General features: G+C 34.3%; 1 protein-coding gene across 6 annotated transcripts; it reads right to left on the reverse strand.

The window, feature by feature from the left end:
* Nucleotides 1-12877: 12877 nt before the first annotated feature.
* On the reverse strand, nucleotides 12878-25125 carry LOC113779543 (probable protein S-acyltransferase 19). 6 transcript variants are annotated; one of them, XM_027325140.1, is made up of 14 exons: nucleotides 24933-25125; nucleotides 24385-24421; nucleotides 23978-24052; nucleotides 23803-23857; nucleotides 22971-23051; nucleotides 22639-22691; nucleotides 19853-19966; nucleotides 17326-17736; nucleotides 16138-16206; nucleotides 15984-16055; nucleotides 15776-15904; nucleotides 15597-15677; nucleotides 15322-15522; nucleotides 12878-14341 (listed from the first exon to the last, which is right to left on the reverse strand). In XM_027325140.1, the coding sequence occupies exons 6-14, from the start codon at nucleotides 22681-22683 to the stop codon at nucleotides 13256-13258; spliced, it is 2208 nt and encodes a 735-aa protein (XP_027180941.1). In that variant the 5' UTR covers nucleotides 22684-22691; nucleotides 22971-23051; nucleotides 23803-23857; nucleotides 23978-24052; nucleotides 24385-24421; nucleotides 24933-25125; the 3' UTR covers nucleotides 12878-13255. The 6 variants fall into 6 exon arrangements, with proteins under 6 accessions (XP_027180941.1, XP_027180942.1, XP_027180943.1 ...); XM_027325141.1 differs by having other exon boundaries at nucleotides 23803-23860; XM_027325142.1 differs by lacking the exon at nucleotides 24385-24421.
* Between the last annotated feature and the right edge of the window lie 563 nt (nucleotides 25126-25688).

Raw genomic sequence — 25688 nt, forward strand, 5'->3', positions numbered from 1 at the left:
TATAGGATACTATTTCTACAATCCAATTGAGCAAAAAGTGTTTGTCTCAAAACATGCTATTTTTCTAGAGAAAGAATACATTCTAGAAAGAAGCAGTGGGAGTAGAATAGATCTTGAAGAAATTCAGGATCATCCAACAAACATTGAACGATCTAATGAAGAACAGCTTCAACCACATAATGATGGGGCAGATACTGAAGCTGTTAATACACAAGGGCTTCGTAGGTCAGTAAGAACACGCTCAACTCCCAAGAGATACCAATTTCTTGTGAGCCATAGCAATGATGTTCTAGTCATTCAAGATGACGAACTTACTACCTACCAAGAGGCAATAAGTAATCCAGACTCCTCTAAATGGTTAGAAGCCATGAATTCCGAAATAAATTCCATGTATGACAATAAGGTGTGGACCTTAGTTGATCCACCTGAAGGGATAAAACCTGTAGGGTGTAAATGGATCTTCAAGAAGAAGACTGACATGGATGGTAATGTGGTTACCTATAAAGCTAGACTGGTAGCCAAAGGCTACAAGCAGAAAGAGGGAATCGATTACGATGAAACTTTCTCACCAGTAGCTATGCTTAAATCCATTCGGATATTGCTTGCCATAGCAGCATATCATGACTATGAGATTTGGCAGATGGATGTAAAGACCGCGTTCCTTAACGGGACATTGCATGAGGATGTGTATATGACACAACCTGAAGGCTTTACATCTACAAATCCTAGTCAAATATGTAAGTTACAAAAGTCTATTTATGGACTTAAGCAAGCATCTAGGAGTTGGAACATCCGATTCGATGAGACGATCAAAGAGTTTGGTTTTTCTCAAGAATCCGGATGAACCTTGTGTGTATAAGAAAGTTAGTGGGAGTTCGATTGTTTTCCTTATTTTATATGTAGATGACATATTAATAATGGGAAACAATATACCGATGTTACAATCGGTAAAATGTTGGTTGTCGAAGAACTTTTCCATGAAAGATTTAGGAGAAGCGGCCTATATATTAGGCATTAAGATCTATAGGGATAGATCTAAAAGGCTACTGGGTCTTTCACAATCTACATACATAGAGAAAGTGCTAAAAAGGTTTAGCATGGATCAGTCTAAGAGGGGTAATTTACCTATGACTCATGGTATGAGCCTTTCTAAAAACATTTGTCCAAAGACACAAGTTGAGACTGATAAGATGCACAATGTTCCATATGCTTCAGCAATTGGATCAATTATGTATGCTATGTTATGTACAAGACCTGATGTCTCCTATGCTCTGAGTGTCACAAGCAGATTTCAAGCTAATCCAGGTGAGGGTCATTGGATGGCCGTTAAGAACATTCTTAAGTACTTAAGAAGGACCAAAGATTTGTTCTTAATATATGGAAAGGGTGAGTTAGAGCTCAAAGGCTATACTGATGCGAGTTTTCAATCAGATAAGGATGAATGTAAATCACAGTCAGGCTTCATTTTTTCTCTTAATGGAGGTGCTGTCTGTTGGAAGAGTTCCAAACAAGACACCACAGCAGATTCTACAGCAGAGGCTGAGTACATTGCGGCCGCGGAAGCAGCTAAGGAAGCAGTTTGGATCAAGAAGTTCGTAACTGAACTTGGTGTGGTTCCAACCATTGTTGATCCGGTCACTTTGTACTGTGATAACAATGGAGCTATAGCTCAAGCCAAGGAACCTAGGTCTCATCAGCGATCCAAACATGTGCTTAGGAGATTTCACTTGATTAGAGAAATCGTTGCTAGGAATGATATAAAGATAGAGAGAGTCTCCACAGAGGATAACATAGCTGATCCTCTTACTAAAGTTCTTCCTCAAAAGAAGCATGATAGTCATGTATTATCTTATGGGATGAAAAACATGGATAATGTGTTTTAGTGCAAGTGGGAGATTGTTGGAATGTATGCCCTAAAACAATGTATTTGGTTTTATTTTATACATTCCTAAATTATATGTTTTGTATTTTAATAACTTCTTATTTATCTGTTAAATATTAGATATAACTGATAAAGTCCTTAGAATGTTTACTAATGTGATGGTAGTCACAAGAGTTGATGACTATGAGATATCAATCGCTTTTTATAGTAATATTCTTAAAATTCCCTAGTTAAGTACTAATGAAATAGGACATCTTTAGTACGGTAAAACTAGTACACAGTTAGCCTCTAATTAATGTAATTAGTGGTTGTTCTCATCAACTATGGTATGATGATACCTAGGCTAATGTGTAGATGATTTGGAAAGTACAAATGCATTGGATTGATCCATTTAGAGATCCCGTTAGGATATCTATCTAGTGCCAATGGTGTATCTCTAGTGAAAAATTGTGTAAGTGATCCTACGACTTGAGATCACCATAATATCTTGAGTGTGAATCGCTACATTTTGACTCTAATTACTTGTTACTCTTCGTGAGTGCCTTAAAGTGTAGAAGTTGGATGTAGTGTGAAGCATGTAAAGAAAATGGGTGATTGAGATAGGATTTACCACTCCGATAGAAGGAGATGATATCCGGATGGCCACTAGTGAGAAATTAACCCTAAAGTCGACTATTAGGTAAATTGAAGAATGTCTTCAATTTAACCTAATTAAGGGTAAATTTCGGGACCTAGAAAATTTAATTAATCATCAGGGAATTGGCACTTATTCCTTATTCCTGACTAATTGGATATCTTTGGTGAAAGGATAATAATTACACGGTAATTTTTCACGGAAAGGTTAGGTCAAATTCCCTTGACTAATTCCGAATAATTGGGCAATCACGATGTGTTGCTAGACACCGCTCGTGATTTATAATTATGGGTTAATTATTTATTATAAGTTATGATAAAATAAAGTTGTTTATTTTATCTAATTATTAAACCATAATTATTACCAATACATTCGGGACCTATTGGGTCACACGCAATAGAGATTTAATCCTGGATTGAAACTATGTAAATTATCGGGGTTTAATTTTAAAGGAAAATTAATCCCAGGCCTTTTTGAGCAGATAAGAGTAAATGGTTATCTCTTATCTATCAGATAATGATAGATATAGTCTGGTGTGATGAGAAGTCTTATGGTTTTGATTTTTGAATCAGACAAGAAGACTCATCATTCTACCTTATCATATATCTCTCTCTTTCTCCAATGGTTTCTGGGGGGTTAGCTGATATACAGATACAGAGTGTGAGCGTCACATACAATAGAGAGAAAAAATATACGTTCGAAGAGAGTAAGAAGGCTAGCACCTTTTTTCTCTTCAATACATAGTTCGTGAGACGATCCAGGGTTGCTCTAGCGTGGATATCAGTAGAGGCAAGACGACTGGACTGCTTAAGGGCTGACCATCCTCAAACAACGCTGCAGGGAGACGCCGCTTGGATTAAGGTAATCCTAAAACCCTACTTCTAGTACATCATACGTAAAATCTAGGGTGATTCCTGGATGGTTTTAGGGAAAAATTTTTATTTTTTCGCTGCGTAGTATCCCTAAAACCCAACAGAAAGAACTCTGATGCAAGCTGCTATACCTCAGTTTTGCAGCCTTGCGCAGAGCTGAATTCATTCAGCTTTCCTTTTGAATTTTGGTCATGAACTGCCCCGTTTTGCTTAATTTAACTTGAAGTTGAATCAATATACTTTGTACAATGATCTGGAACATAAAACTGAGGTGAAACAAAAGGGGAAAATCCGGCTGCTAAGCCATTACCTGCTGAAATTCTTTTAGCTCCAGCCTAGAGAGTGAAGCAGAAGGTGCTTCTGACCGTACATTTTTTACCTTGAAAATGCGAGAACTGGTGTCGATGTCTCATAAGAAATGTAGGTCTATGTCTTAGCTTCGAAATGCTTAAAATTTGCCTCCATCCGATAAGCATAGCTCCAGCTATGATCAGAATACCAGAGGATGGCAAAGCTGCCTTTCTCTGCCTTTCCTTTTGTTCCCTAATGTACCTTGCTAAGAGGCTAGCTGTGAGGAACCAACTTTTAACTAGCATTTCTTCTAATTTCCAACCCTGTAAACTTTCATAAATGATAGCTAAGGTGGCTCTGAGATTTAATGACTATATCTAGTTCCATGAGTAGAGTTAAACTAAGGCAAATGAAAGGAAAACTCATGATAGTTATATACATAAATTGCCTTCTAATCACTTAATCTTGTCTTCACGAATATTTTAAAGACTATAAAATTTGAGGGGCTGGTGTAGTGAAATAAAATTTAATTTCCAAATAACCTAGAGTTTAATTAATTAAAAGGGAACCAATGGAATACTCCTAAGCCTTAATCTTAGAATCTTGAGTGGAAAATGATTTAATCCTAATGTGAATATTTACAGCTTATATTCTTGAAAAAATGTGTATATCTCTTGGTTAAAAAGATCAATAAATACTGAATATGTTATATCTTGTTCTGAACTAAAACGTGACTTTAATACGGTTAACGTATAAGGTAACAAATAATAAAATCAATAAGTTTCGAAAATAAAATGATGAATAAATATTGAGAACGTTATATTTGTATTTTAAGGTCAAACTTGATTTAAATAGTTTAAATAAAAGAATAATAAATTATCATCTACAAACTATATATTTACTTTGAAATTATTAACTTGTTACAGGAAGTAGCCATGAACCAGGAAACAAACTCGAGACCTAAGAGTAGTTTATTTGAATCTTTGGTGAGTGTTTCCGAATTGATTTGTTTAACTGTTTATGTGTACTTAAGTAAAATTATGTGATAAATGTGCTTATTATGAAATATTGCTAAGTGATTCATTGTGAAGTGTTTTCAATTGTCCCTCGCCTTCTAAGTCGAGGGTGTACTTTATCGCACTCGGCGTAGTTGAGCTTGAAGGTTGATAATTGATCAAGTGATATTGTAAGTGTGCATGACTGTAAGTCGTGTGTGTACTTTATTACACTGGCTGAATTGGTCCCCAAATCCCTCTGTTCAACGGACTATTCGAGCCAGCAAAGGGCTTGGTCGAGTAGGACGGTAGCTTTGGGTAAGTGTTTCGGTATACTCGAGTATTACCACGGAGTAGCAGATCACTAATATTGATATGGCCATCTAAGTGAGGGAAGTGTTTATTGTTTTGGAGATTATAAGGCGGAGTTCGATGGAGTGTGTAGTGCATTGAAGTGGCTCCAATGCGAGCACCGTATCCTTTTAAAAGTGATTGTTCAGTGAAGTGTTACCTCAATTGCTTAATGAAAGTGATTGTACAGTGAAATGTGCACTACTTGCTTAATTGTACTGATTTAAGTGTTTATTAAATGTTACTTGCTCAGCAAACCTCACTGAGCTTTAGCTCAGCCCTTTAGCTTTGTTTTCCTTACAGGAGTTGCTGGTCGAGGAACGAACGATTGGCTTAGGGAGTTAACATGAAGTCTTTTGTGAACGTAAATTATCTAGTATCATACCATGGCTGAAGTTTTGTATCAAACTTGGTATTGTAAAAGTTTTAAACGAGTGGTTTTAGTATACCACAGTGTTATCTCTGAAGTTAGTGTAAGTGAGTAACCCTGGCAAGAGCCAGGCGGGCGGTCCGCTATCTTCTAGGGTATGCCTAGGAGAGGGTGGAGCCGTTACACGTTATGCGTTTATTATAACTAAATAAATCATATAAAACAGAATTAAAGCAAATAAACAATAATGCACATAGAGCACATAACACATAAGCATAATTTCTAGATGCAAAATCCTAATGAAAGCGAGTAAACACATAAGCAAACAAACATGCAAGCACACAAGCAAATAAATGCAAATGAAAGCCTAACTATTACATTTGGGGTCCTAACTACAATCTAAGGGGGGGATTCTAAAAATAATACCCTAACTATTACATTTATCTAACTAAATACATTTTTAACAAAAATTAAAACCTATCTATTACATAGGCTAGTTAAATACATGTCTTGAGCACCTATCTATCACAACTTGGCATTTTAATGCCTCTCAAATAATCATCAAAATAAAATAAAATAAATAAAATATGAAATGAATAAGAATGAATAATTAAAAGAAAAAACACTCAAAACATGCAATTACACATGAAAACACATTGGAGCACATAAAAGAATTTAAAATAATAAAAGAGGTTACCTCCGTTGAAGTTGTGGTTAAATGGGGTGAAATTTGCCCTAATTATGCTCCAAAATCAACAAAATAATCAAGACACCAATTTAATTATAAAACAAATGAAAATAATCATGAAATCTATCAATTAAAGCACTTGAATGAAGTATAATTAACAATTAGAGAGGAAAAGTAACTTATATTTAAGAAATCAAAACTACCAGGGATCTAATTATAAAAATTAAGAAAATTTTTCACAAAACTTAGGGGTCAAAATGTAAGAAAAATAAAGTCAAGGACCAAATTGAAATTAAAATAGGGACCTAATTGAAAGAAAACCAAAGTGCTTGAAGCCATAGTATAATTACTTAAAAATCTAGAAACCAGCTTGCAAAATTCGTTACCAGATTTTTCTTAACAAAAGGCCATGGGCCATTTTTCCTCTTTTTGGGCCGAAAATTTCCCAAGCCCAGCCGAAAACATCAAGAAAATATGCAGGCTAACCCATCACTTTTGACAAACAAACCCAATCAAAAAATGCAAGGGCTTAGGCTTCCAAGCCCAAGACAAACCCAATCAGAACTAATGAAAACCCATTTCCAAAAATCCAAACAACATAACCAAAGCCACTATTAAATTTTCTTACAAACGCCAACAAGACAAAATTAACTAAAAAAAATATTAAAAACTAATTATGTGTTACAATCCAGGATTGATCTACCCAAAAAACTCATTTAAAATACAAAGGAGATGATTAAAACTTAAAAGGACAAAAATGGTTCAATTACAGAAGATTTTGAGCCATAGCCTAATTACTTAGAAAACCAGGGATCAAAAGCAGTTTTTAAAAGTTTTGCATGCAAAGTTTAGAAGAAGCTTTCTTCTGCAACTCAAGAAATTTATTCAAACTCAAAAAGACAGCCGCAACATTCAAGCCAAATTCACGGAATCATCAACTAAACCCAATAGGAACCACATCCCCACAAACAAAACACAGAACAACATGGGATTAATGGCTCAAAATTTCCCATCCGAGATTTGCAGATAGAAAGGAAAGCAGACAACTTTCACTCATGGATTCCGAACAAAACCCCGAAACATAACTTTGCTTATGAACTGCAAGACTTGCAAAGATAATCAAGGACAAACATTTACATTAACTTCCAAATCTTATCCTCTTTTATTCACACCAGATACATCAGACCCAGCAAAACCATAGAACCCACACCATAAGCTCATGAAAGCATAATCTGAAAAAGGTTCTCTTTTGATGAGTTAAAGATTTTTCCTTTTGTGGATTGCAGCAAGAAAATGAAAGATTAAGAATTACCTTCAATGTTTACACACATAGAAATTGAGAAAAGTGGGATTCAAAGCTCAAATCTAGAAGCCAGGAACTTTGATGCAGAAACTTTAAGAATGATGAAGGTAACAGGTTCAAGCTCAGATTTGGAGATGTTGCAGAGGTTTTTTCTAAACATTTCCAACACAAAATCTTCTCCTCAATCAATGTGGATTTACCAGAAAAAGAAATCATCCCACGAGAAGCCTCCTTGAAACTGATAATGAGAGAAAAAGAGGGCTGAGTAATCAACCCTGGCTCAAAGTCTTCCAAGAAGTTTTCTGCTATTTTCCTTTCTTCTCTCCTTCGATTTTTCTCTCTCTTTTTGCTTCCCTTTTTCTTTCCTTTTCTGATCTCCACCGCCCCTCTAATGTTCCCTCTCCCTTTTTGTTCTCTCTTAGCCACCTTTTTATATCGAATGGAGCCACAAAACCCCTGCTTTTTAAGGGTGAAGATGAACCCTCATTTTGCTGCCTTTTTATAGCCATTTGATGGCTCTTGTTCCAGGACATTCCGGATAAATTTCACAAGGTGAGGTGGCATCTTATACCAGAAAAACTTGGAAAAAAAGAAAGTAAAAAATCAAACCAGAATTTGCTCCCAAAGATGCCAACTGCATCTTGTACTGTTTATGGGTACAAGATGAAGAAGAAGAGTTGTGCGCGTGGGTTGCAGAATTTTTTTTTTTTTTTTTTACAAAAAAACTGATTTTGATGATTTTTCTTTTCTTGCTTTCTAATTTTCTTTTCTGTCCTTTTTGATTTTTTTCTAAACTGATTTTTCTCAAAAATAGAAGTGAAACAAAATAAATAAAAATAAAATATATTTTAACTAAAAATGAACAAATAAAATAACATAATAAAATTTTGGTGTCTACATGCTTTTCATACCAAAAGTTTCATTCCTAATTTTATGGGATGATGTTTACTAAATGCCTTAAATTACTTTTAACACCTAAAAGTGATTTTTTACCAAAAGCATCGGAATCTCAAACAAGGCCTAAATCCCCTTAAGGTTTGTGTTTGCTCCATAAAGTTAATTTTCCAACACTTTTCCTCCTTTGTTTGTCAAAATTATATTTGACTGTTAGATAATGCCTTAATTTCTAAAATTGCTCTCATAAATCGTGAGGAAACGTTAATTTCCAACTTATCCCTATAAAACCGTGGCCTCATTTTCACTTTGTCCCCAAAAGAAATTCATAGGTGATTTATCCTAAATTTTGATTTTTTATTCTTTTTTCGTCTCAATTTTCTCTTTTTTTCTTTATATAATATTTTTCCATTCCCTGAAATTTAAAAATAAAAATACATACATATAAATACAAACTTAGAAGTTAAAATTAGTTAATTATTAATAGAACTAGTTACTTGTGTGGATGTTAAACTTTTTATCTATTTCCAATATTAGTTATTTGAAAGTAATGAATAATTTTATTCATCTTTCAACTTTACAAATACCCTCATTACATACTACAACTAATAAACTAATTGAGTACCCACTAAATCAGTTATTCTCATATTTACCAACTACAAATAAAGTACCTATGCTTCCCTCACTTATACTTAAAAAAAAAAAAAAAACAATGCCTATGCGTCCACTTTACTACATAAGATCTATTACCTATTATACAATCCCTCTACCATTTTCACATTATCTAAAAATTCTTGAATAACATTATTAACTGCAAAATCACAAAACATCAAAAAATTTTGGCTCGCTAATATCTCTACAATTTGCTATCAAAACGTAAAATCAATTATTATGGAAATAATCCTTACAAATCCCATTTTCTATTAGTTGAACATACATCGAATATATCTTCATACCTAGTTTATCCATCTAGGACTTAAAGGTCCTAGAACCAAATCTCGCTTCCCTCTTCCTATTTCTTAAATTCCATCCCTCCTCCATTGAATTTTTTTTTTAAAAATACTTTAAAATGAATGATTAAGAAACTTTAAAATTGAATCTCAAATTTGATATAACATGCCTTGAGCCCACCATGGATCATGGGTTTTCTATTTAGGTTATATATTATTGATACCCTATCAATGTGTGGACAGATTGGGAGTCTTTTGGGATTTTAACTCGCTTTTCTACCTATTATATAAGAAGAAAGTGGAGTTACTATAGCAACTCCAATGATTGCCAAGTGGATCCCTCTCATTTTGACACGTGGCCCATTCTTTTCTTTTCTTCATTTTGCTTTGTTTTTTCTTTTGTTCACTTTATTTCCTTTCTCCTTTTTGATTAAAGATAATTAAACAAATCCTCATGTACACTGCAGGTTTGTTATTTAGTTTCCACTTTGTACTCATTTTTTTCCCCTATCATCCTAATTAATCATTTATTCTATTTTTTCTCTATTGGATTAGTTGATGCATTTTCTTTCATTTTTGTCCATAATTAACTAAATGAATGATTTCATTATCGGAGATCAAGAATGGGTTTGATATTTCCTTTCTTCCATAGTCCAATAATTATGATTCATGATCTTCTACTTTTAATGTCTCTTTTTGGTATATACTATTTGATATTTTTTTTGTCATTTTTTGCGTCTTGATCAACAACCTCTGCTTATTGCTTTTCTCACCTATTTCTTCTTCATCTGACTTTCTTTTCTACCCAAAATAGGTATGTGATACTGTGAATATTTTTCCCCAAATCTAAAGAAACATTTTTTTTAGTTTTTTATATTTTATTTATTCTGAAACTACTTTTTGATCTTTTTATTTTTGGAAAAGGCTGACAACAAGACGGGTAGTGATTACATGAAGAATTTTTAGGCTAACAATGAAAGAATTGTAACTACTTTTCCCTGATAAAATAAATAACACCATTATGCAGATTCATTCTAATTCTAATTTTTTATTTATTAAAATTGTTATTTGATAATAGGGTGATAGTACTACAGTAGAGGAGAAAAAAAATCTAATAAATGAAAATCCAAGGTAAACGATGATCAGGAAGAAAAAAATGATGCCTATTAAATTAAAAATTAACCAGAATCTCTTAATTTATGGATAGGTAATTATATTTTAATTTATATAAAGTTTATTAATTGTGAAAAGTGCTTATAAACTGGATAAGGTGGATGACGGGTAAAATAATTGTTGGGGCTAGCAATTTAGAATGTGAAGATAATATTTTATATCTCTTCATTCATCATTTTGAATGACTAGCTTGTATCCATAATAGGTAGTTTATTTTCATGGTTTTAATTTTAGCAAATGATAGCTTGGAAATAAAAGAAGTGCAAAATTAGATTTCAGAATCTTTTACTTAAACTGGTTCTATATGACTTTGTACTCCTATCCCTTTTTATTGCCCATAATGATAGATAATGTAATTAGAGTTTGAGATGATTGTTAGGCATAGAACTGGACATATCATTACTATTTGGCTAAAGAAGTTAATAATATTTTGTCGATTTGACTAGCTAAAACAATTGCAGTTTTCAAAGGAATGCATTTGGTGGGAAGTTAGTATTGAGGCTTTTAGCTTAGAGTGTCACTCTACAAAATATTATTAGAAAATTCTATTTTGATTAAGAAGACATATTTGCAATCAAACAAATTGTTGGATTTGAATTTGCATATGTAGATTTACAAATATGGCAATTCATGTTTTTATTTAAACTTGCTATACGTATTCTATAACTATTTGGTTAGATAATATTTTCATCTATTTGTAATGCTATTATACATGATTTAAATGGATAGATTAACTCGCTCTTTCTCTCAAAAAAGAAAGAAAAATATGCAAGTTTTTATTTTTTTTTTATTGATGTTGAAGATAGTGACAGGTTTTGTGGCGTTCTATATTTTTTCTAATTATTAAAATGTTAGAAACATTATGACTACTCTTTATTTAATTACAACTAAAACTATGCTGCTATTAAACCGATAATGCACTCATAATAGATTTGCTTTTTTTTCTTTTTTGATATCATTACGTACACATAATATTGGTTAAAAATTCTTTTTCCAAATCACAATAAATTGGGGTTAACTTTATATATGAAATTTCTTTTCACAGCAAATTTTAATTATTTTTATACTTAATTTTTTTCCTATATTTCTATTCATTATGTACTAAAACATTTGTTACTATATATTTAACTAATGTTCTAGAGGGCCCTGGCTGTGCGTTGCACAGCCGAGGTACCTCTAGTTTTTTAAACATGTAAGTAGGAGATCTTAAATCCTGACCCTCTCACTTATACTTATTTTTTTTTTGGATGCTACCCAACCCATCCCTCCTCCCTCTTAACCCACTTTAAAATTGAACAAGATTGGAGTTCTCTATCTAGAATTGAAGTTGCATGCCAAATGTCCTTGGATTAACAACTCTGGTTGCTTCTGGATAGTTAGAAGATGAGAATCTTGGAATAGAATTAGCAGAGAGCTCAACAAAACATGTACACTCACAAGGTAGCTTGGGCAATCCAGCTGGTAGATTATCCGGGTAGTAGAGTGGACAAAGGTATATGCTAGTGGATTGTAAATGTAGTGGAGGTACTTGAATGTTTTTAGTCGTTTCTACGAGCTAGATCAAATAAGAATAAATCAAAGACTGTACACTTGGCATGTGAGGTTCACCAATGCATCCTATATATATAAATAGGACTACCCCTTGCGATTTGAAGGCACACGAAACCTAAGGCAGTGTACGATCATCTTCTTCAGCAGGTTTTATTGTGTGCTATAACTGTTAGAATTTTAATCTACCGTTTCCATCTTATAATTCTATGCTCCCAATTTACCAATTCAATCTCACTTTTAGCAGAATCATTATTATTTGGCCTATTGTGATCTTGTTCTCCCACCATCCCCATAATTTGGATTTTTTTTTTTTGAAAAATCTTACTCGTTACGAAGACATGTAATCAATTTTTCTAAATAAACTAACTTTGTATATATAGGCAACATAACCATTCAATTCAAAATTTAAAATAACTATGAATGAATAGTTACAAAAAGCTACTTTTTTTTTTTAATGGCAACACTGAAAAATCATTAGTATTTATGTTCAAAATTGCAGTGTCACTCATATTTGACACATTAATAAAGTGAAACCATCTCAATGACAATCCAACAAAGGTGTCATTTACCTCTATATCTAAGACACTAAATTTGCAATCTGACTTTAAAATATTACATTCTACTTTAAACTGTTCATGTTATTTCTTCAAACTCCAATTAATGATAAATTAGAACTTTAACTTTTAGCTCAGCGTGGCATCTTTGACACATCTTTAGATATGTTTTGATGGACAATTTGTTTTAAAATACAATAAGAACAAAACAAGTAATAAAGCTATACTTCTATATTTTTCCCTTCAGTTCTTAAGATCATTCAATCTTGACGGGTTCATATGCTAAACTACACGCGACATCAAGATATTGAATAACTAAGAATTAGCTTCAGGATGAACCAAATGTGACGCAGTTAGTACGTTCTGCTATTGCTACCTGAAACATTTTTGTTGGCATAAGAATTGGAATGTATCAACAAACAGTTACAGCGAGACAAGGTAAACCTTTTGCTCGACCTAATCCTATAACCCTCAAATCATTCTTAATTACAAGCAAAATGATTCACTGCTCGTGGGAATTGGATGACTTTATCCTACAAATGTACCCTCTGTAGTGTTAATATGGGAAAATCCATACAAGGAGAAACCACTAGAACCTCGCCATTGGTTACAAGAATCACTACTATCGACAACAAGGTTCCAGGTTGAACGAGGGAGCAGTTCTTTTGGCGGTTTCTCCAACTTCCCTATATTAGACCATCGTGGGCATAGGGAGATATAAACTATGCAAATAGTTCATATGAGATCCTACTTCAACCCTGATGACGGAATAGAGTCAAAATCTCCTGGAATGAAAACAGGCAACTGGTTTGAGACAGAGTCCCTTTTATATCTAGTGTCTTTGGGCATGATGATTGGAAGCCTATCCTGTCCATCTCTTGCCCCTAAGCCTCTCTCACTCTTCAAACCATCCCTAATTGGACCACTTAGAAGTGGCCCACCAAAAAATATGGACTCCCCAGCATAAAGCAACCTCTCTGACTGTTGGATTGGAAGATTTGTAAGCTGTGAAGATTCCTGTGGGTCAGCAACAGGCTGCTTGTCATTATTTTTTAATCCTGCATTTGTGTTTGACACTCCAGGAACAAATGATCTACTACGTGCATCTGAAGCTGACACTGGGACAGAAACATATCTACCAGCTTCTTGGTCCCAAACAACCGATGTCCTCTTAATATCTCGTAGTAGTGAAGTTGCAGGCGCTGCAGCTGAAAGCAATAATGGGTCAGAAGCACTAACCTTCTGATTGATCTTTACATCAGTGCCAGATGGAGGATGGAGCGCTGGGTCAGCAATCCGTGCGAAAGCAACTCTTGGGGCTAGAGGCTGCTTGGGGACGAGGCCAAGTGTAGAACTAGATGCATTAACCTGTCCTAAACCATGAGCTTGGGGAAGAGGGCTTAGTGTCACGGAGTCGTGGACATGGCTTGGACTACTAAAGCTACTCACACTATGCGTGCCAGTTTCATACTCATCCTTGCTACCTTGACTGGGAGCAACTGAGTTTTGCAAAGGAGAAAGTCTCAGTTCATTTTTGTTATCCTTATTTCCTACAGTGTCAGTGCTCATACTGCTACTAATGCTCAGATTTCCACTTGAGCTCATTTCAGCATCTGGCAGGCGACGGTTATCAACAGGACGCAATACAGATGAAGATGCCCTGGCTTTCGCTGCTGCTTTCACAGCCTCACTGGAATCTAATTTTGCAAGTTTCCAAGCACTGATCCGAACAGATCGTTTTGGTACTTTGTTTCCCTTTTCTCCAAATGCAGCTGCATCTGGATCAATTGTTGACGGAACCATTCCAGGTTCTAATTGAGGTGCTACTTCTTCCTATATGTATTGTTCAAAGGCAGAGTTAAAAAAGATGAGTAGTTCTAAAAAGAATAACAAGTTAATACTGATATTTAATCAATTGTGAAGTAGTACCTGCAATAGCAAGGCATTTATGGTAAAACGTAAGATTTATGAATCCAAAAGCCAATAAAAAAGAAAATGTCAGTCAATTTGTACGCTAAAAGAAAACCAACGAATAAAAAATTCCATCAGTGATCCTACAGACATTATAACAAACCAATACTTGTGCAAACTTCAATCCGAGTTTCTTACTTCAATTACTATTTTCAATTGATGCAGAAAAACCAGGCAACAGTTTCAATAAGTTCTTTAAACAAAATTTGCAAAGATCAACTCAACCCCAGCAAAATAAGTTCTCTTGCATGACAGTAAGGGCGCCAATAGATGGATATTGTACAAAAGGTCAGTTATACGAAATATGATATCAGATCCAAAGTTTTCAGAGCAACTCAAGCCAGGAATAAGAACATTTCTTCAATTAATAATTAATTTCTCCACATCTCAGCCATCTATTTTGCTCTTCTTACGTCATTTGCAGCTTGGGGAGGCCGGTCAGGGAAACAATCTGTAAAGGATATTTTTCAATGCTGTAACAATCGGAAGCATCACTGTTCAAATAGAAATATTAGACCACTTACTCAACATTTTCTCTAAGCAAACTGAGGGACTGAGTACTCTATGAAGATTATGATACTTGCAAAATTCCAGAATCTCTGTCTTTTAAGTAAACCAAATATAAAACATAAATAACCACTTTAACTATCACATAGCAGTTGGAACAAGAAGTTTTGTTTTCAGCTGTTCCTGAAAATCTTTAATTTCAAGCAAATCCCTGCACATAAAAATAAACCCTAAATGCTGCAGTTATGAAATTAACCATGTGAAAGATGTTTCCCTTGGTATCAAGACAATCTATCCTGTTTTTGCAGTAATTTGCAGGTAAGTAGGTAATATACCTGATAATCAACGAACACCCTTGGAGGGGTGCACCATGCACCTTTGTATTGCAAGCCCAAAGAACTTCCACCACTTAATCCTGTAGTAGCAGAACCCGTTGGCGAGTACATAATATTTGGCAGATCCTCGTCCATAGATGGCCCAGCCGGTGCCTCACTCATAGCCCTCATTGCCACGACATATTCATAAGTCGTAATACCCTAACACAAAGCATAACCAACATAATTCATCTACCTAAATTTTAACAGCAAAAGTAGATCTGAAAGCAACTGACCTTTCTAATCAGTATCATGTGGAAGAAGAAAAGCTCGCCCAAGGGTACACAAGCAAGGATGGAAACAGCTGTACACACTGCCTGCATCAGAATAGATAACTTGCTAACTATATTTGAATCACATGCAAAGAGAAGGAAAAAAATTAATCTTATGCCTGTTAAAATTGATAAAATATTACCACAACAGTGGCAAATGGGGCACGAGAGAAACCATTTCCAAGTCTATCAACTATTTCAGCCTCCATGTTCTTCTTGTTAACAAAACAACGCACTAAAACCGCAATCCCCACCGAAGCCTCAATAACAAGCTGAGAGAGAGAGAGAGAGAGAGAGATCAGTAGTATAAGAACAAATATACGAATGAACCAGATAATACTCCAAACTTACCCAAAAGAGACTCAGGGCCATTAGTGCTATAAAAGTTACATAGTTTTTTCGACCAACGCAGTTATTGAGCCACTGAAAATCAACATTCAAAATTTAGAGTCCACAAAATAATTGAGGTATATCCCCAGAAACCATAAAAACTAAAAAAATTTACCCGACAATGATGATCAAATCCATCAACGCATTTATCACAACTTCTGCAGTGTTTACTGAATTTGCGTACCTGCAGCCGAAGCATCGAGTTAAAGAGGCATTCATGTTTGTTGCATGGGCACAAATTATAGAAATTTTATCAACACCAAGTGGTATCCAGAACTTTTACAGATAAAATGTAGGCAAGGAATGGCACTCAAAATAGTTATAGAACAAATGGTTTCGAATTGTGAATTAGAATCCCATGACTATAAAGCAAGTCCACTGACTATGGCACATTAAGTAGAACAGCAGTTACAAGGGGTTGCAAATTACTCTTTGACTGCGGAATGAAACCATCCATATAGGTTTGGCTTATCAAATTACATAAGTTTGTACACATGTAGCAAGAGCCAGAACATTAAAGATGAATGCTACCAAAGGATTACACTCTGGCAGTTATAATACAGTCAACAAAGAGTTCAAGGACATCTAAAAATTAAAAACTTTTGTGATTTTCCTCAGGCTTCAACTAGCATTGGTTGAAGATTGGCAGCCTAATTGGGAGCAAGAATATGTTAGTTAAATGTCTTTATTCATGTTCATCATAATTTATTTCCCGACATTTAGTAGCTTCTAGACTTTTAGGTCTTGAGGCTTTGTTTGGTCTTTCACTTGTTCACAGGAAATTTCCAGCCATTATGTCACCAAGTATCTTTTAATTATTTGTTATATTAGATAATTGATTGGAGTCAGTCTTATAGGAAAGTTCCTAAATAATTACTATAACTAATTTTGCTTTCAATTTTAAAATAGGAATTAGGAGTTTTGAAAGTTTTTAGCTTACTCATGTTTCTATGAAAATCTAGGCAGAGAGATTAAAGAATAGGAAACTAGCTCTTTTTAGACATGACTTTGACTTTATGTCAATCATTAAATTGCTTTTTAAAACTTTGTTCCGTGTATGAACATTCATATTAGATCATTTATAGTTGAGGTAACTTTGCTTTGAGTACTGGAATTTGTTAAGAGTATCTCTCTTTTTTTTTAAACCTTCTCTTAGTTTGCAATGGATTGGTATACTTGAAATTTAGCTATGTTCATCAGAAGCATTTTCCATTACAATAGGGATGTAGAAAAGCAAGATTGGAAGAGTATTGGAAATGAGTTATTTCCATCAAGGAAATGTATACCCAACAAAATTAGCTACCTCAGCATTGCACAATGTGCAAAACAAGGCATCTTCGCCTGCACCTTCTGGATCATCTATGCCATCCTGATTACAGCAATCTTCATGTACAAACACTGCACAAAAGATTTTCCCAGGATGCCAACAAGATGACTTCGCAGTTGGAGATGTAACTTGCATGTTAGTACTCCCAGCTTCTAATGAAGCTCTCTTACTGGAGTTAGCTGCAGGAACGGAACTTCTTGAAGGTGATGATACAGAAGAACGAGCCCCAACACTATGTTCATCGAATTTTTGAGGTAAATCCTGAGCAGATAGCCCATTGCTTATGCTGATTTTATTTCTTGGCTCAGAATTAAATTTAGCCATGATGCCAGGATCTGCAGGATTAATTGCAGTACACCGAACATAAAGAACAAATACAAGTGTCGCCTACATGAAGAAGAGCAAACAATCCACATTAAAGTTCATTATTACCACATAACAATCCACATTAAAGTTCATTATTACCACATATAGTAGCTGAAAAGCTGACAACAAAAATAAGTGACTAAAGTAATGCTTAAGCTATAGAAACTAAGAAATCTTCACAGGAAACTGGAAAAAATAAAAAATACCAACACCTCTTTAAAATTGTCATATACGATATCCAGAAAAGGAAAAACAGCATATTCATATTTATGTATCCAGGTCCAAGACATCAGTGCACAGTAGTGATGAACCCAGATTGACTGTTAGCACTATAAAAGGATGTGGATATCGAATTTGGCCAGGCATTCAACCATGTACTAGGCCAATTTGTCAGAGTTGAACCATTTAGTTAATTTCAGGTATAGTCAAATAATTTAAAGTTCTTAAATTTAACAACAGTGAAATGCATGCCAAAAAAGCAAAAAACAGAACGGAGTTATCTAGATCCTGGAGAGGATGTGTGCATTACATTCAAATCTAGTTTCACCAAAGTCAAAATGGAGTTATATAAGCAAATAAAGTCAGCATCTTCCCTAAACTATATTCTACTATAAAAACAGTTCTAAATTTCCACGACTTCCACATATCATGACTCATTTCTATAAACAAGTCAAGTCGCATCACACGTGCTAGTTCTTTTCTAATCACTAACAACTTAACCGTTTCTCTCAAAATTTTCAGTTTAGTTATGTCTTCAGAATTCCAGAAAGGCCAAGAACTAAGGGGCTGATTACAATCATTCCAATATGGACTGCTTGGTCCAGTACAACGGGAATTGAAATATTGGAATCATGGCTAAAGAATTGGTGATTCATGATTCCCGACCAAATTCAGAGGAATCGCCCAAAACCCTCAATTTAATCCTAATAGTGAACAAATGAACAATTATAAAAAAACAAAGAAAGAAAATATGTCTTAAACTGTTCCCTTTTCTCCATCACTTCTATTTCCACGACTTCCACATATCATGACTCATTTCTATAAACAAGTCAAGTCGCATCACACGTGCTAGTTCTTTTCTAATCACTAACAACTTAACCGTTTCTCTCAAAATTTTCAGTTTAGTTATGTCTTCAGAATTCCAGAAAGGCCAAGAACTAAGGGGCTGATTACATTCATTCCAATATGGACTGCTTGGTCCAGTACAACGGGAATTGAAATATTGGAATCATGGCTAAAGAATTGGTGATTCATGATTCCCGACCAAATTCAGAGGAATCGCCCAAAACCCTCAATTTAATCCTAATAGTGAACAAATGAACAATTATAAAAAAACAAAGAAAGAAAATATGTCTTAAACTGTTCCCTTTTCTCCATCACTTACCCTCTCTCTGCTCTCCCCATCATCGAGGCTCCTCCTTTGAGGGATTGAATTTGGTTTATTTAATTAAAGTTCCATTTGCTAATTTTCAAAAAAAGGAAAAATAAAAAGACCATCTGCCAGATTTTATATTGATTAGTCATGGATTTTCCATTGATGATTGCAAAACAAAGAACAAAAGAAGTTTTGATTGGTGATGGTCTCATTATGATGAGCAGTGGTGGTTAGGGATCAATAATTTTGAAGTCCAGCAAAAAATAATAAAAAATTAATTTTGACACCAATTCCAAATATGTCTATACCAAGCACTAGTGATTAGAATGATGCCACTAATTCAAACCCATAATTATTTTCTATTTATTATTTCATAGATATTTCATTCCAGCTCCAATTCCAAAGCATGAACCAAGCACCCCCTAAAATTCTAACAAATGAGAGAGAGAGAGAGAGAGAGAGAGAGAGGGAGAGGAAGAGGGAGAGGGAAATTTAATGGTTCACTTTGGAATAGTACAAATAATAAAAGCATTGGCAGTCAATAGCAAATGACGACAGCCAAACACTGAGGCACATGCAAGCTTAATAAGACGTACGGTGGCCAGCCTTGGTTCTTTCAAACAGGAAAGAAATTTGGCCTTTCAACACTACCAGTATGAGTAAGATCTGTAGCCTAAACAGTCAATTCAGGTCCCAACATATGCTCAAGTGGAGCATGTTTTGTAACCACGTAATATGCATAAACAAAACAAAGTTACATACCACAGGAGAATAACCAGCAACCAATGCATACTCCCAAATATTGCGTCCGAGGAAAGGAGCAAAAAAAGCGAAAAATGCAACCACTAATAAGCAATATACTGTAATAGCAACCACCTGTCCAAGAAGTAAAACAGTCCACAGATTTAATGTAAGTGGTCAGCAAATATAGAAAGTAAAGCAACACACTGGAATTCAAATACGCAAATACAAATATGCATGTAATCCACGATGATGCAAAACGTAATCCTAACAGATATATCTGCAGGACGTATCTTGTTTGAGGCATCTCTCAATGTGTTATTGGAAGTAACTCTCAGTATTTTATCTGAAGTGATTCATAACATTAACACTATACTGAAAGACAGCACAATTAGGAAGTAAGCATCCACTGCCAGAACTGTCAAGCCAGCAATACATTGATCAAATTAGAAGGAAGCATATTATTTCAAGATATTCTCTCCAGTTATAAACGAAGTAAAGAAACTTTTTGCTAGTTTAGATTACTCAATTTCTAGTATTAGTTTTCTCGCTTCAGACTTTTTTTTTTTTTGCTTATTCTCTTTTCTCTCCATGTCCTATTCACAGTAGAAGGACAACTATTTGTTAGCTTAGCCAATATTCAGTCTCTTTTCTTTTCAAAAATAGAGTGGTTCACTAAAAGTTTGTATTTAGGCTCATGCCATATTGTTTTTAACACAAAATTGAAGTAGAACCATACTCTTGTCAGATCCAAAATTAGTTAACCAACAACTTGGTTTGAACAGATCACACTTCAACACTTAGGTATCATATGACCAAGTAGACAAACAAACCAAAAATAGCAACTTTAGAAAGAATAAAAGAAGATTCAAACCAGTCAACTAGGCTTGCTTTTGGCACAGGTTAGGAAAAATTCATGACATTCTTGTATCCTATATCCCATCAGGTGTTATAAGAAAAAAAAGTCAAACTACAGCATAGATTGCATTTAGCTTGAGTGTAGAAAGTAGATGAATCCAGGGAACAAGAGTTACATTGGAATACTTTACACCAACATATGATGGTAAGGGGAATCAAGTAATTTAACTTTGTAATTGAACATGATAAACACTAGGCAAACCTAAACAAACTGTCAAACCATATATGCCACAATTCTACATCACCCAATTGGTGGTATTTAAACACTTGATTGTGGCTCCAAAATTGCAATTACAAGATATTAAAAGCACATAATAATGGAACAGATTTAAAGTGTCAAGACCAGACAACAAGACTTGGATTCACTAAGGTCAGGAAAAATTATATGAATGCCATGTTCCAGTATCCTAACCTGAAATTAGCTACCATCAAAAACTCTTAAAATCACAGGACAAATGATTTTTTGTTTTCTTACTTAAAAGAAATAGTACCAAGATAAATGGAGGTGACGTGAGGGTAATTGACGATATCCAGACCAAAGTGTAAAGAGGAAGGGGAACAGGGTGCTTCAACTACACATTTCAACATATACAACACTGGCAAAACCTAAACAGACAATATTGGAACCACGTATAGCAAACAATTTCTTAACAACCGAAAGCTAAACTTATATCTCCATCAATACAACAATAGATGTTTCAGAGGGAATAGCCAACAACTCAAGGTAAACAGTCTGTGGAAAAAGTTTTGGCTTAGCTCTAGCACATAAGCAAATAGCAAAAATCCTTGCGTTGAAAACATTGAGACTTTCTCTTGTATTATTAAATGTATAGGACCCAGAGGAAGTTAAATTGAATGAAACTTGGGCTTATGGCATCCTCATCAAGGTAAAGACATGACTAGTGAAACCAATCCCGGGAGTAACAGATGATGCATTCTTCCTGAATATCAAGTTCTCCAACTACAGTAAAAAGATATCTGTTCAATACTGTATCACAAAATAAATCTCCTTAAATGAATTAATTTTTTATGGTCCCAACAGAGGGGAAAAAATATCTGCTTTAATGGGAGGGGGAAAAATAGTAAATACAAGTTGTGTACTGCTTCTCTCATCCTTTGCAAGGACTGCAAATGTTCCTTCCATGAAAAAAAGTACTATTTCATTTCTGAGACAGCTGCAGAAAATCAAGCTAGATACAGGGGTGAGAAATGAGCTAAAAGATTCACAACCATTCACCAGCTCAAACTCAATTAGGAACTTTATCCAAAAAATCACAAACCAGCTACTCTATCTGTCATTCCATTATGCTTCTTTTAAGGCCTACTTATGCTAATGGAACAAACCATTCCTATCATTTGTTAGTGTAACTTTGTCATATTAGCATCAACTCTGACTTTTAACCTCTCTATCAAGCTAAATGGTGCTCACAGTGATGTGCTTAATGTTTTTCTTAATTTTTTATTTTTATATCCACAAATAATGTTTTTCTTAATTTTTTATTTTTATATCCACAAATAGCTGCCTTGATCAATGTAAGAGATAGAATTATTTGCTATATAATGAGTTTGTCTCTGTTCAATCTTACAATGTGTTTCCACAATTTTTCTCCTGTACAGTTAGTAATTGACTTGCAAATTTTCCAATGAAATGAAGCTTTGACCTCTAGTCTCCTTGCAAAACTATATTGATCCTATGAGTCTCAGGATCACCAGTTTCTAAAGTTTTCAAATAAGGAACATACGAGCAACTTATTAGGAACATTGTTTGTAGGTTTGAGGAAAAGAAGAAGAAAGCAAAGAGTCTAGCAGCAACAGCAGCAGTATGATTGCAAAAGATGATCCATCCTGAACAAGGAAACAGAAAAAGGGAAAAAAAAGTTGAATTATACCTGAAAGGTGTGTGCCGGTAACTGCCATCCATGTTCCCTCACCATGATCACTACTATTCACCCAGACCCAAATCAAAACTTATCAGACAAGGTAATATATGTCACACAGAAGATTAAAATCCAACAAATAAGCAACAATTCAAGAAGTAAAGGAAGCTGGCATAACTACTTAAAATCTGAAGATACTCTTTTTAACTTCCTATATAGTATAATAATCAAAACTAAATTGACTAAGACAAGATTAATCCACCTTAGCTTACATGGCTGAAGGGAAAAGAACACAAAGCACCTAACAATCATATTAACCTGAGATCAACTTCATTAATCTTTACCTTGCCCAAGCTTGAACTTGAATGCAGGTCTCCTATGACACCTTGTATTCCATCAAGCAGACTGTACCCAAAACTAAGAAGCTGAAAACAACAGTAAGCATGTAGGTTCCATAGGTTAGATGCAGATATTAATAAATCAGGCAGTAAATAAGAGCAGAAGGAAAGTTATTCTAAGAAGTAAACAAACTATGTTTGAGTAGTGTTTGCATAGAGCTAGGAAACCGTGAAACCAAACTGCAAGCAATCTGGGAGGGTCACTAAACAAAAAACATCTGACTGCCTAGGCAACTGGAATTCAAAATTTGAACTATTAACACCTAAGAACAATAAAACAAAGTAAGTTTGTTTATCTATAAAAATTACATGGAACACTTAATTTATGAGAAGATAAGATAGTCTATTAGAAAATTTGTTCCTTGATCTTTACAATTCATGAAGATAGCTCAACCTACTTGTAAAGAAAGTACAGTAAGTCTGTTTATCCAATGTGTTTATACACTTGTGCTCAACTTGTCGATACATACAATCATCTAGGAATGTATTAATGACTTTTGCTAAATTTAGCTACATGACTACTGCCTAATTCAAACTTAAGGGATCCAAAAAAACCAGAAAAAACGATTAAATTCAATGATATCAAAAAATAAGATTTAGTTAGCATGATTAATTCGATCTGATTAATTGGTAAAATCATCATCTTCACCTCAACTTACTTTCTGGCATTAACATCTTCCAACTGAACAAGCTTTTAAACTTATTAACTGGAATGTTTATTTTATGTGAATCATCTCAAGTGCGTCCAAGAATACGAGTGAGTATGCTCATAAAGTACCTGGATTTCGAACCCAAGGAATCTTCCACTTCCCTTTGTAGATAGGATTCTTTATCTTCTTGGGGAATTGAGTCATATCCCAACAGTGCCAAGAAAATTCAAAATGTATTGAGTTCACGTGCAGTACTTGTAGATGAATAAATAAATAAATCAAGTTCGTGTGGGAACACAATACCTCAGGCTTCACGTTGTTTGGATCCTCAATATATTCTCTATCATCCCAGCGTGCAGACAGCAATGAGAAGATCAACTTCAAAAAGTAGAAATGAATAAAACTCACTTAGCAACAGTTACAATTCTGCTATTTCCACCTTGGCAGAAAGATATGTATAATTAAATAATAATAATAATAATAATAATAATAAATTCTGAACAAACGTAATCAGAAACTTAATAAAACTCCCCAGACAAAAATCGAAAACTACAAGACAAAGACTCTTAAAGCCGAATCAAGAATTCAGAGGAATGCCTCCAAATTTCATTACCCTAATTCTCATAAACCAGAACAAGAAATCACAACAAATAAGCACAAAAAATGATAAAATAGCATTAATGAATTTTAACAACAGATCAGATGCTTACCAACTAAGTCAAACTACTTTCATCGCCGACTGTCTACCTATGAAGAATAAGAATAGCAGGAAAATGGAGGTAAAGAGAAGCTGAAATTAGTCATCTACCTGAAATTAGAAGAATTTTCTATTAACAGTAAGAATTAAGAAACTATTAATCCTCACGAAATTTATTGCCAGTTTAGAAAATGACACCCTGCAAACTTATACTAGCTTCAGTGTTAACCCTAACACCTTTCTCACCTTATTATTGAATTAATGCTAAATTTATTTCCAACTTAAATGCTTTTTCCTATAGTAATTTCCAGGTTTTGAAGTCTCCACTGAGTCAAAGAAAAAACAAAATGCCTGAATCAGAATGCAGCTATGTAGGAAAAGAAGATGAAGCTCAAATTTGTATAATTTCAGAATAAAATCTCAATCAACAACAACAAAAACGCACAAAAATCCTTGGAATCGGTGACAACGTTTGATAATACCAGAATTTAGCGTGAAATTATAAAGGCATTTGTTCTGAAATTGTAAACTTCCCACAGCAAAAATACAAAAATTTTTTACCAGGGGAATCAATGAAATCTGAATTGTTTCTCCCCCGCTGCCCACCTAGAACTGATGGAAGTGAAGCCGAAGTCGAAACTCAAAATTAGTACCTTTTTTTTTTCTTTTCTTTTTCGTAGTATTGTTTGTCGTTATTCGGGAAATTCGTACACACCGGACCGGAGTGTGATGGTGGACTGGAGACCACTGGACACCGAAGACTCAACTACGAGATTTGTTTTCGGGAGTTACTAAGAATATATTAATATTAAGGGATAATTACAGAAACCTCCCCTGAGGTTTTTGATACTAGCATTTACCTCCCTTGTGATTCAGAAAATAGCACTTACCACCCTTGAACTTAAGGTTTGTGTTGCAAATTCAGTCCATGCCAGAAAAGTTACTATTAAAAAAAAATTTTAAGGAGTGAGATGAGAAATTTGTACCAGATTTGCCCTTCATGCTGCTTGCCAAGTTATATTAATAGAGGAATAACAAAATATGAAAACCTATTAAGAATTAACAAAATTCAAGAGGTGTAAATGCAATTGAATGAAGTTTACCAATAATACATGAAACAATGGTGGATACTAACAGGTAGTTAAATGATTATATATCCAGATTCTTGCAGCAAAGTTTATAAAGAATACACCTCACTTTTAAAACTCTTTATTAGTAATATGAATACCTATTTGTAGGGGTAACACAACTACTTATGTTGTCAACACCAATCATATATATATATATATATAAAATCGCTGAACAATTAGCTAATTA

This window comes from Coffea eugenioides, chromosome 8 (assembly GCF_003713205.1).
Source record: "Coffea eugenioides isolate CCC68of chromosome 8, Ceug_1.0, whole genome shotgun sequence".
Classification (NCBI taxonomy): Eukaryota; Viridiplantae; Streptophyta; class Magnoliopsida; order Gentianales; family Rubiaceae; genus Coffea; species Coffea eugenioides.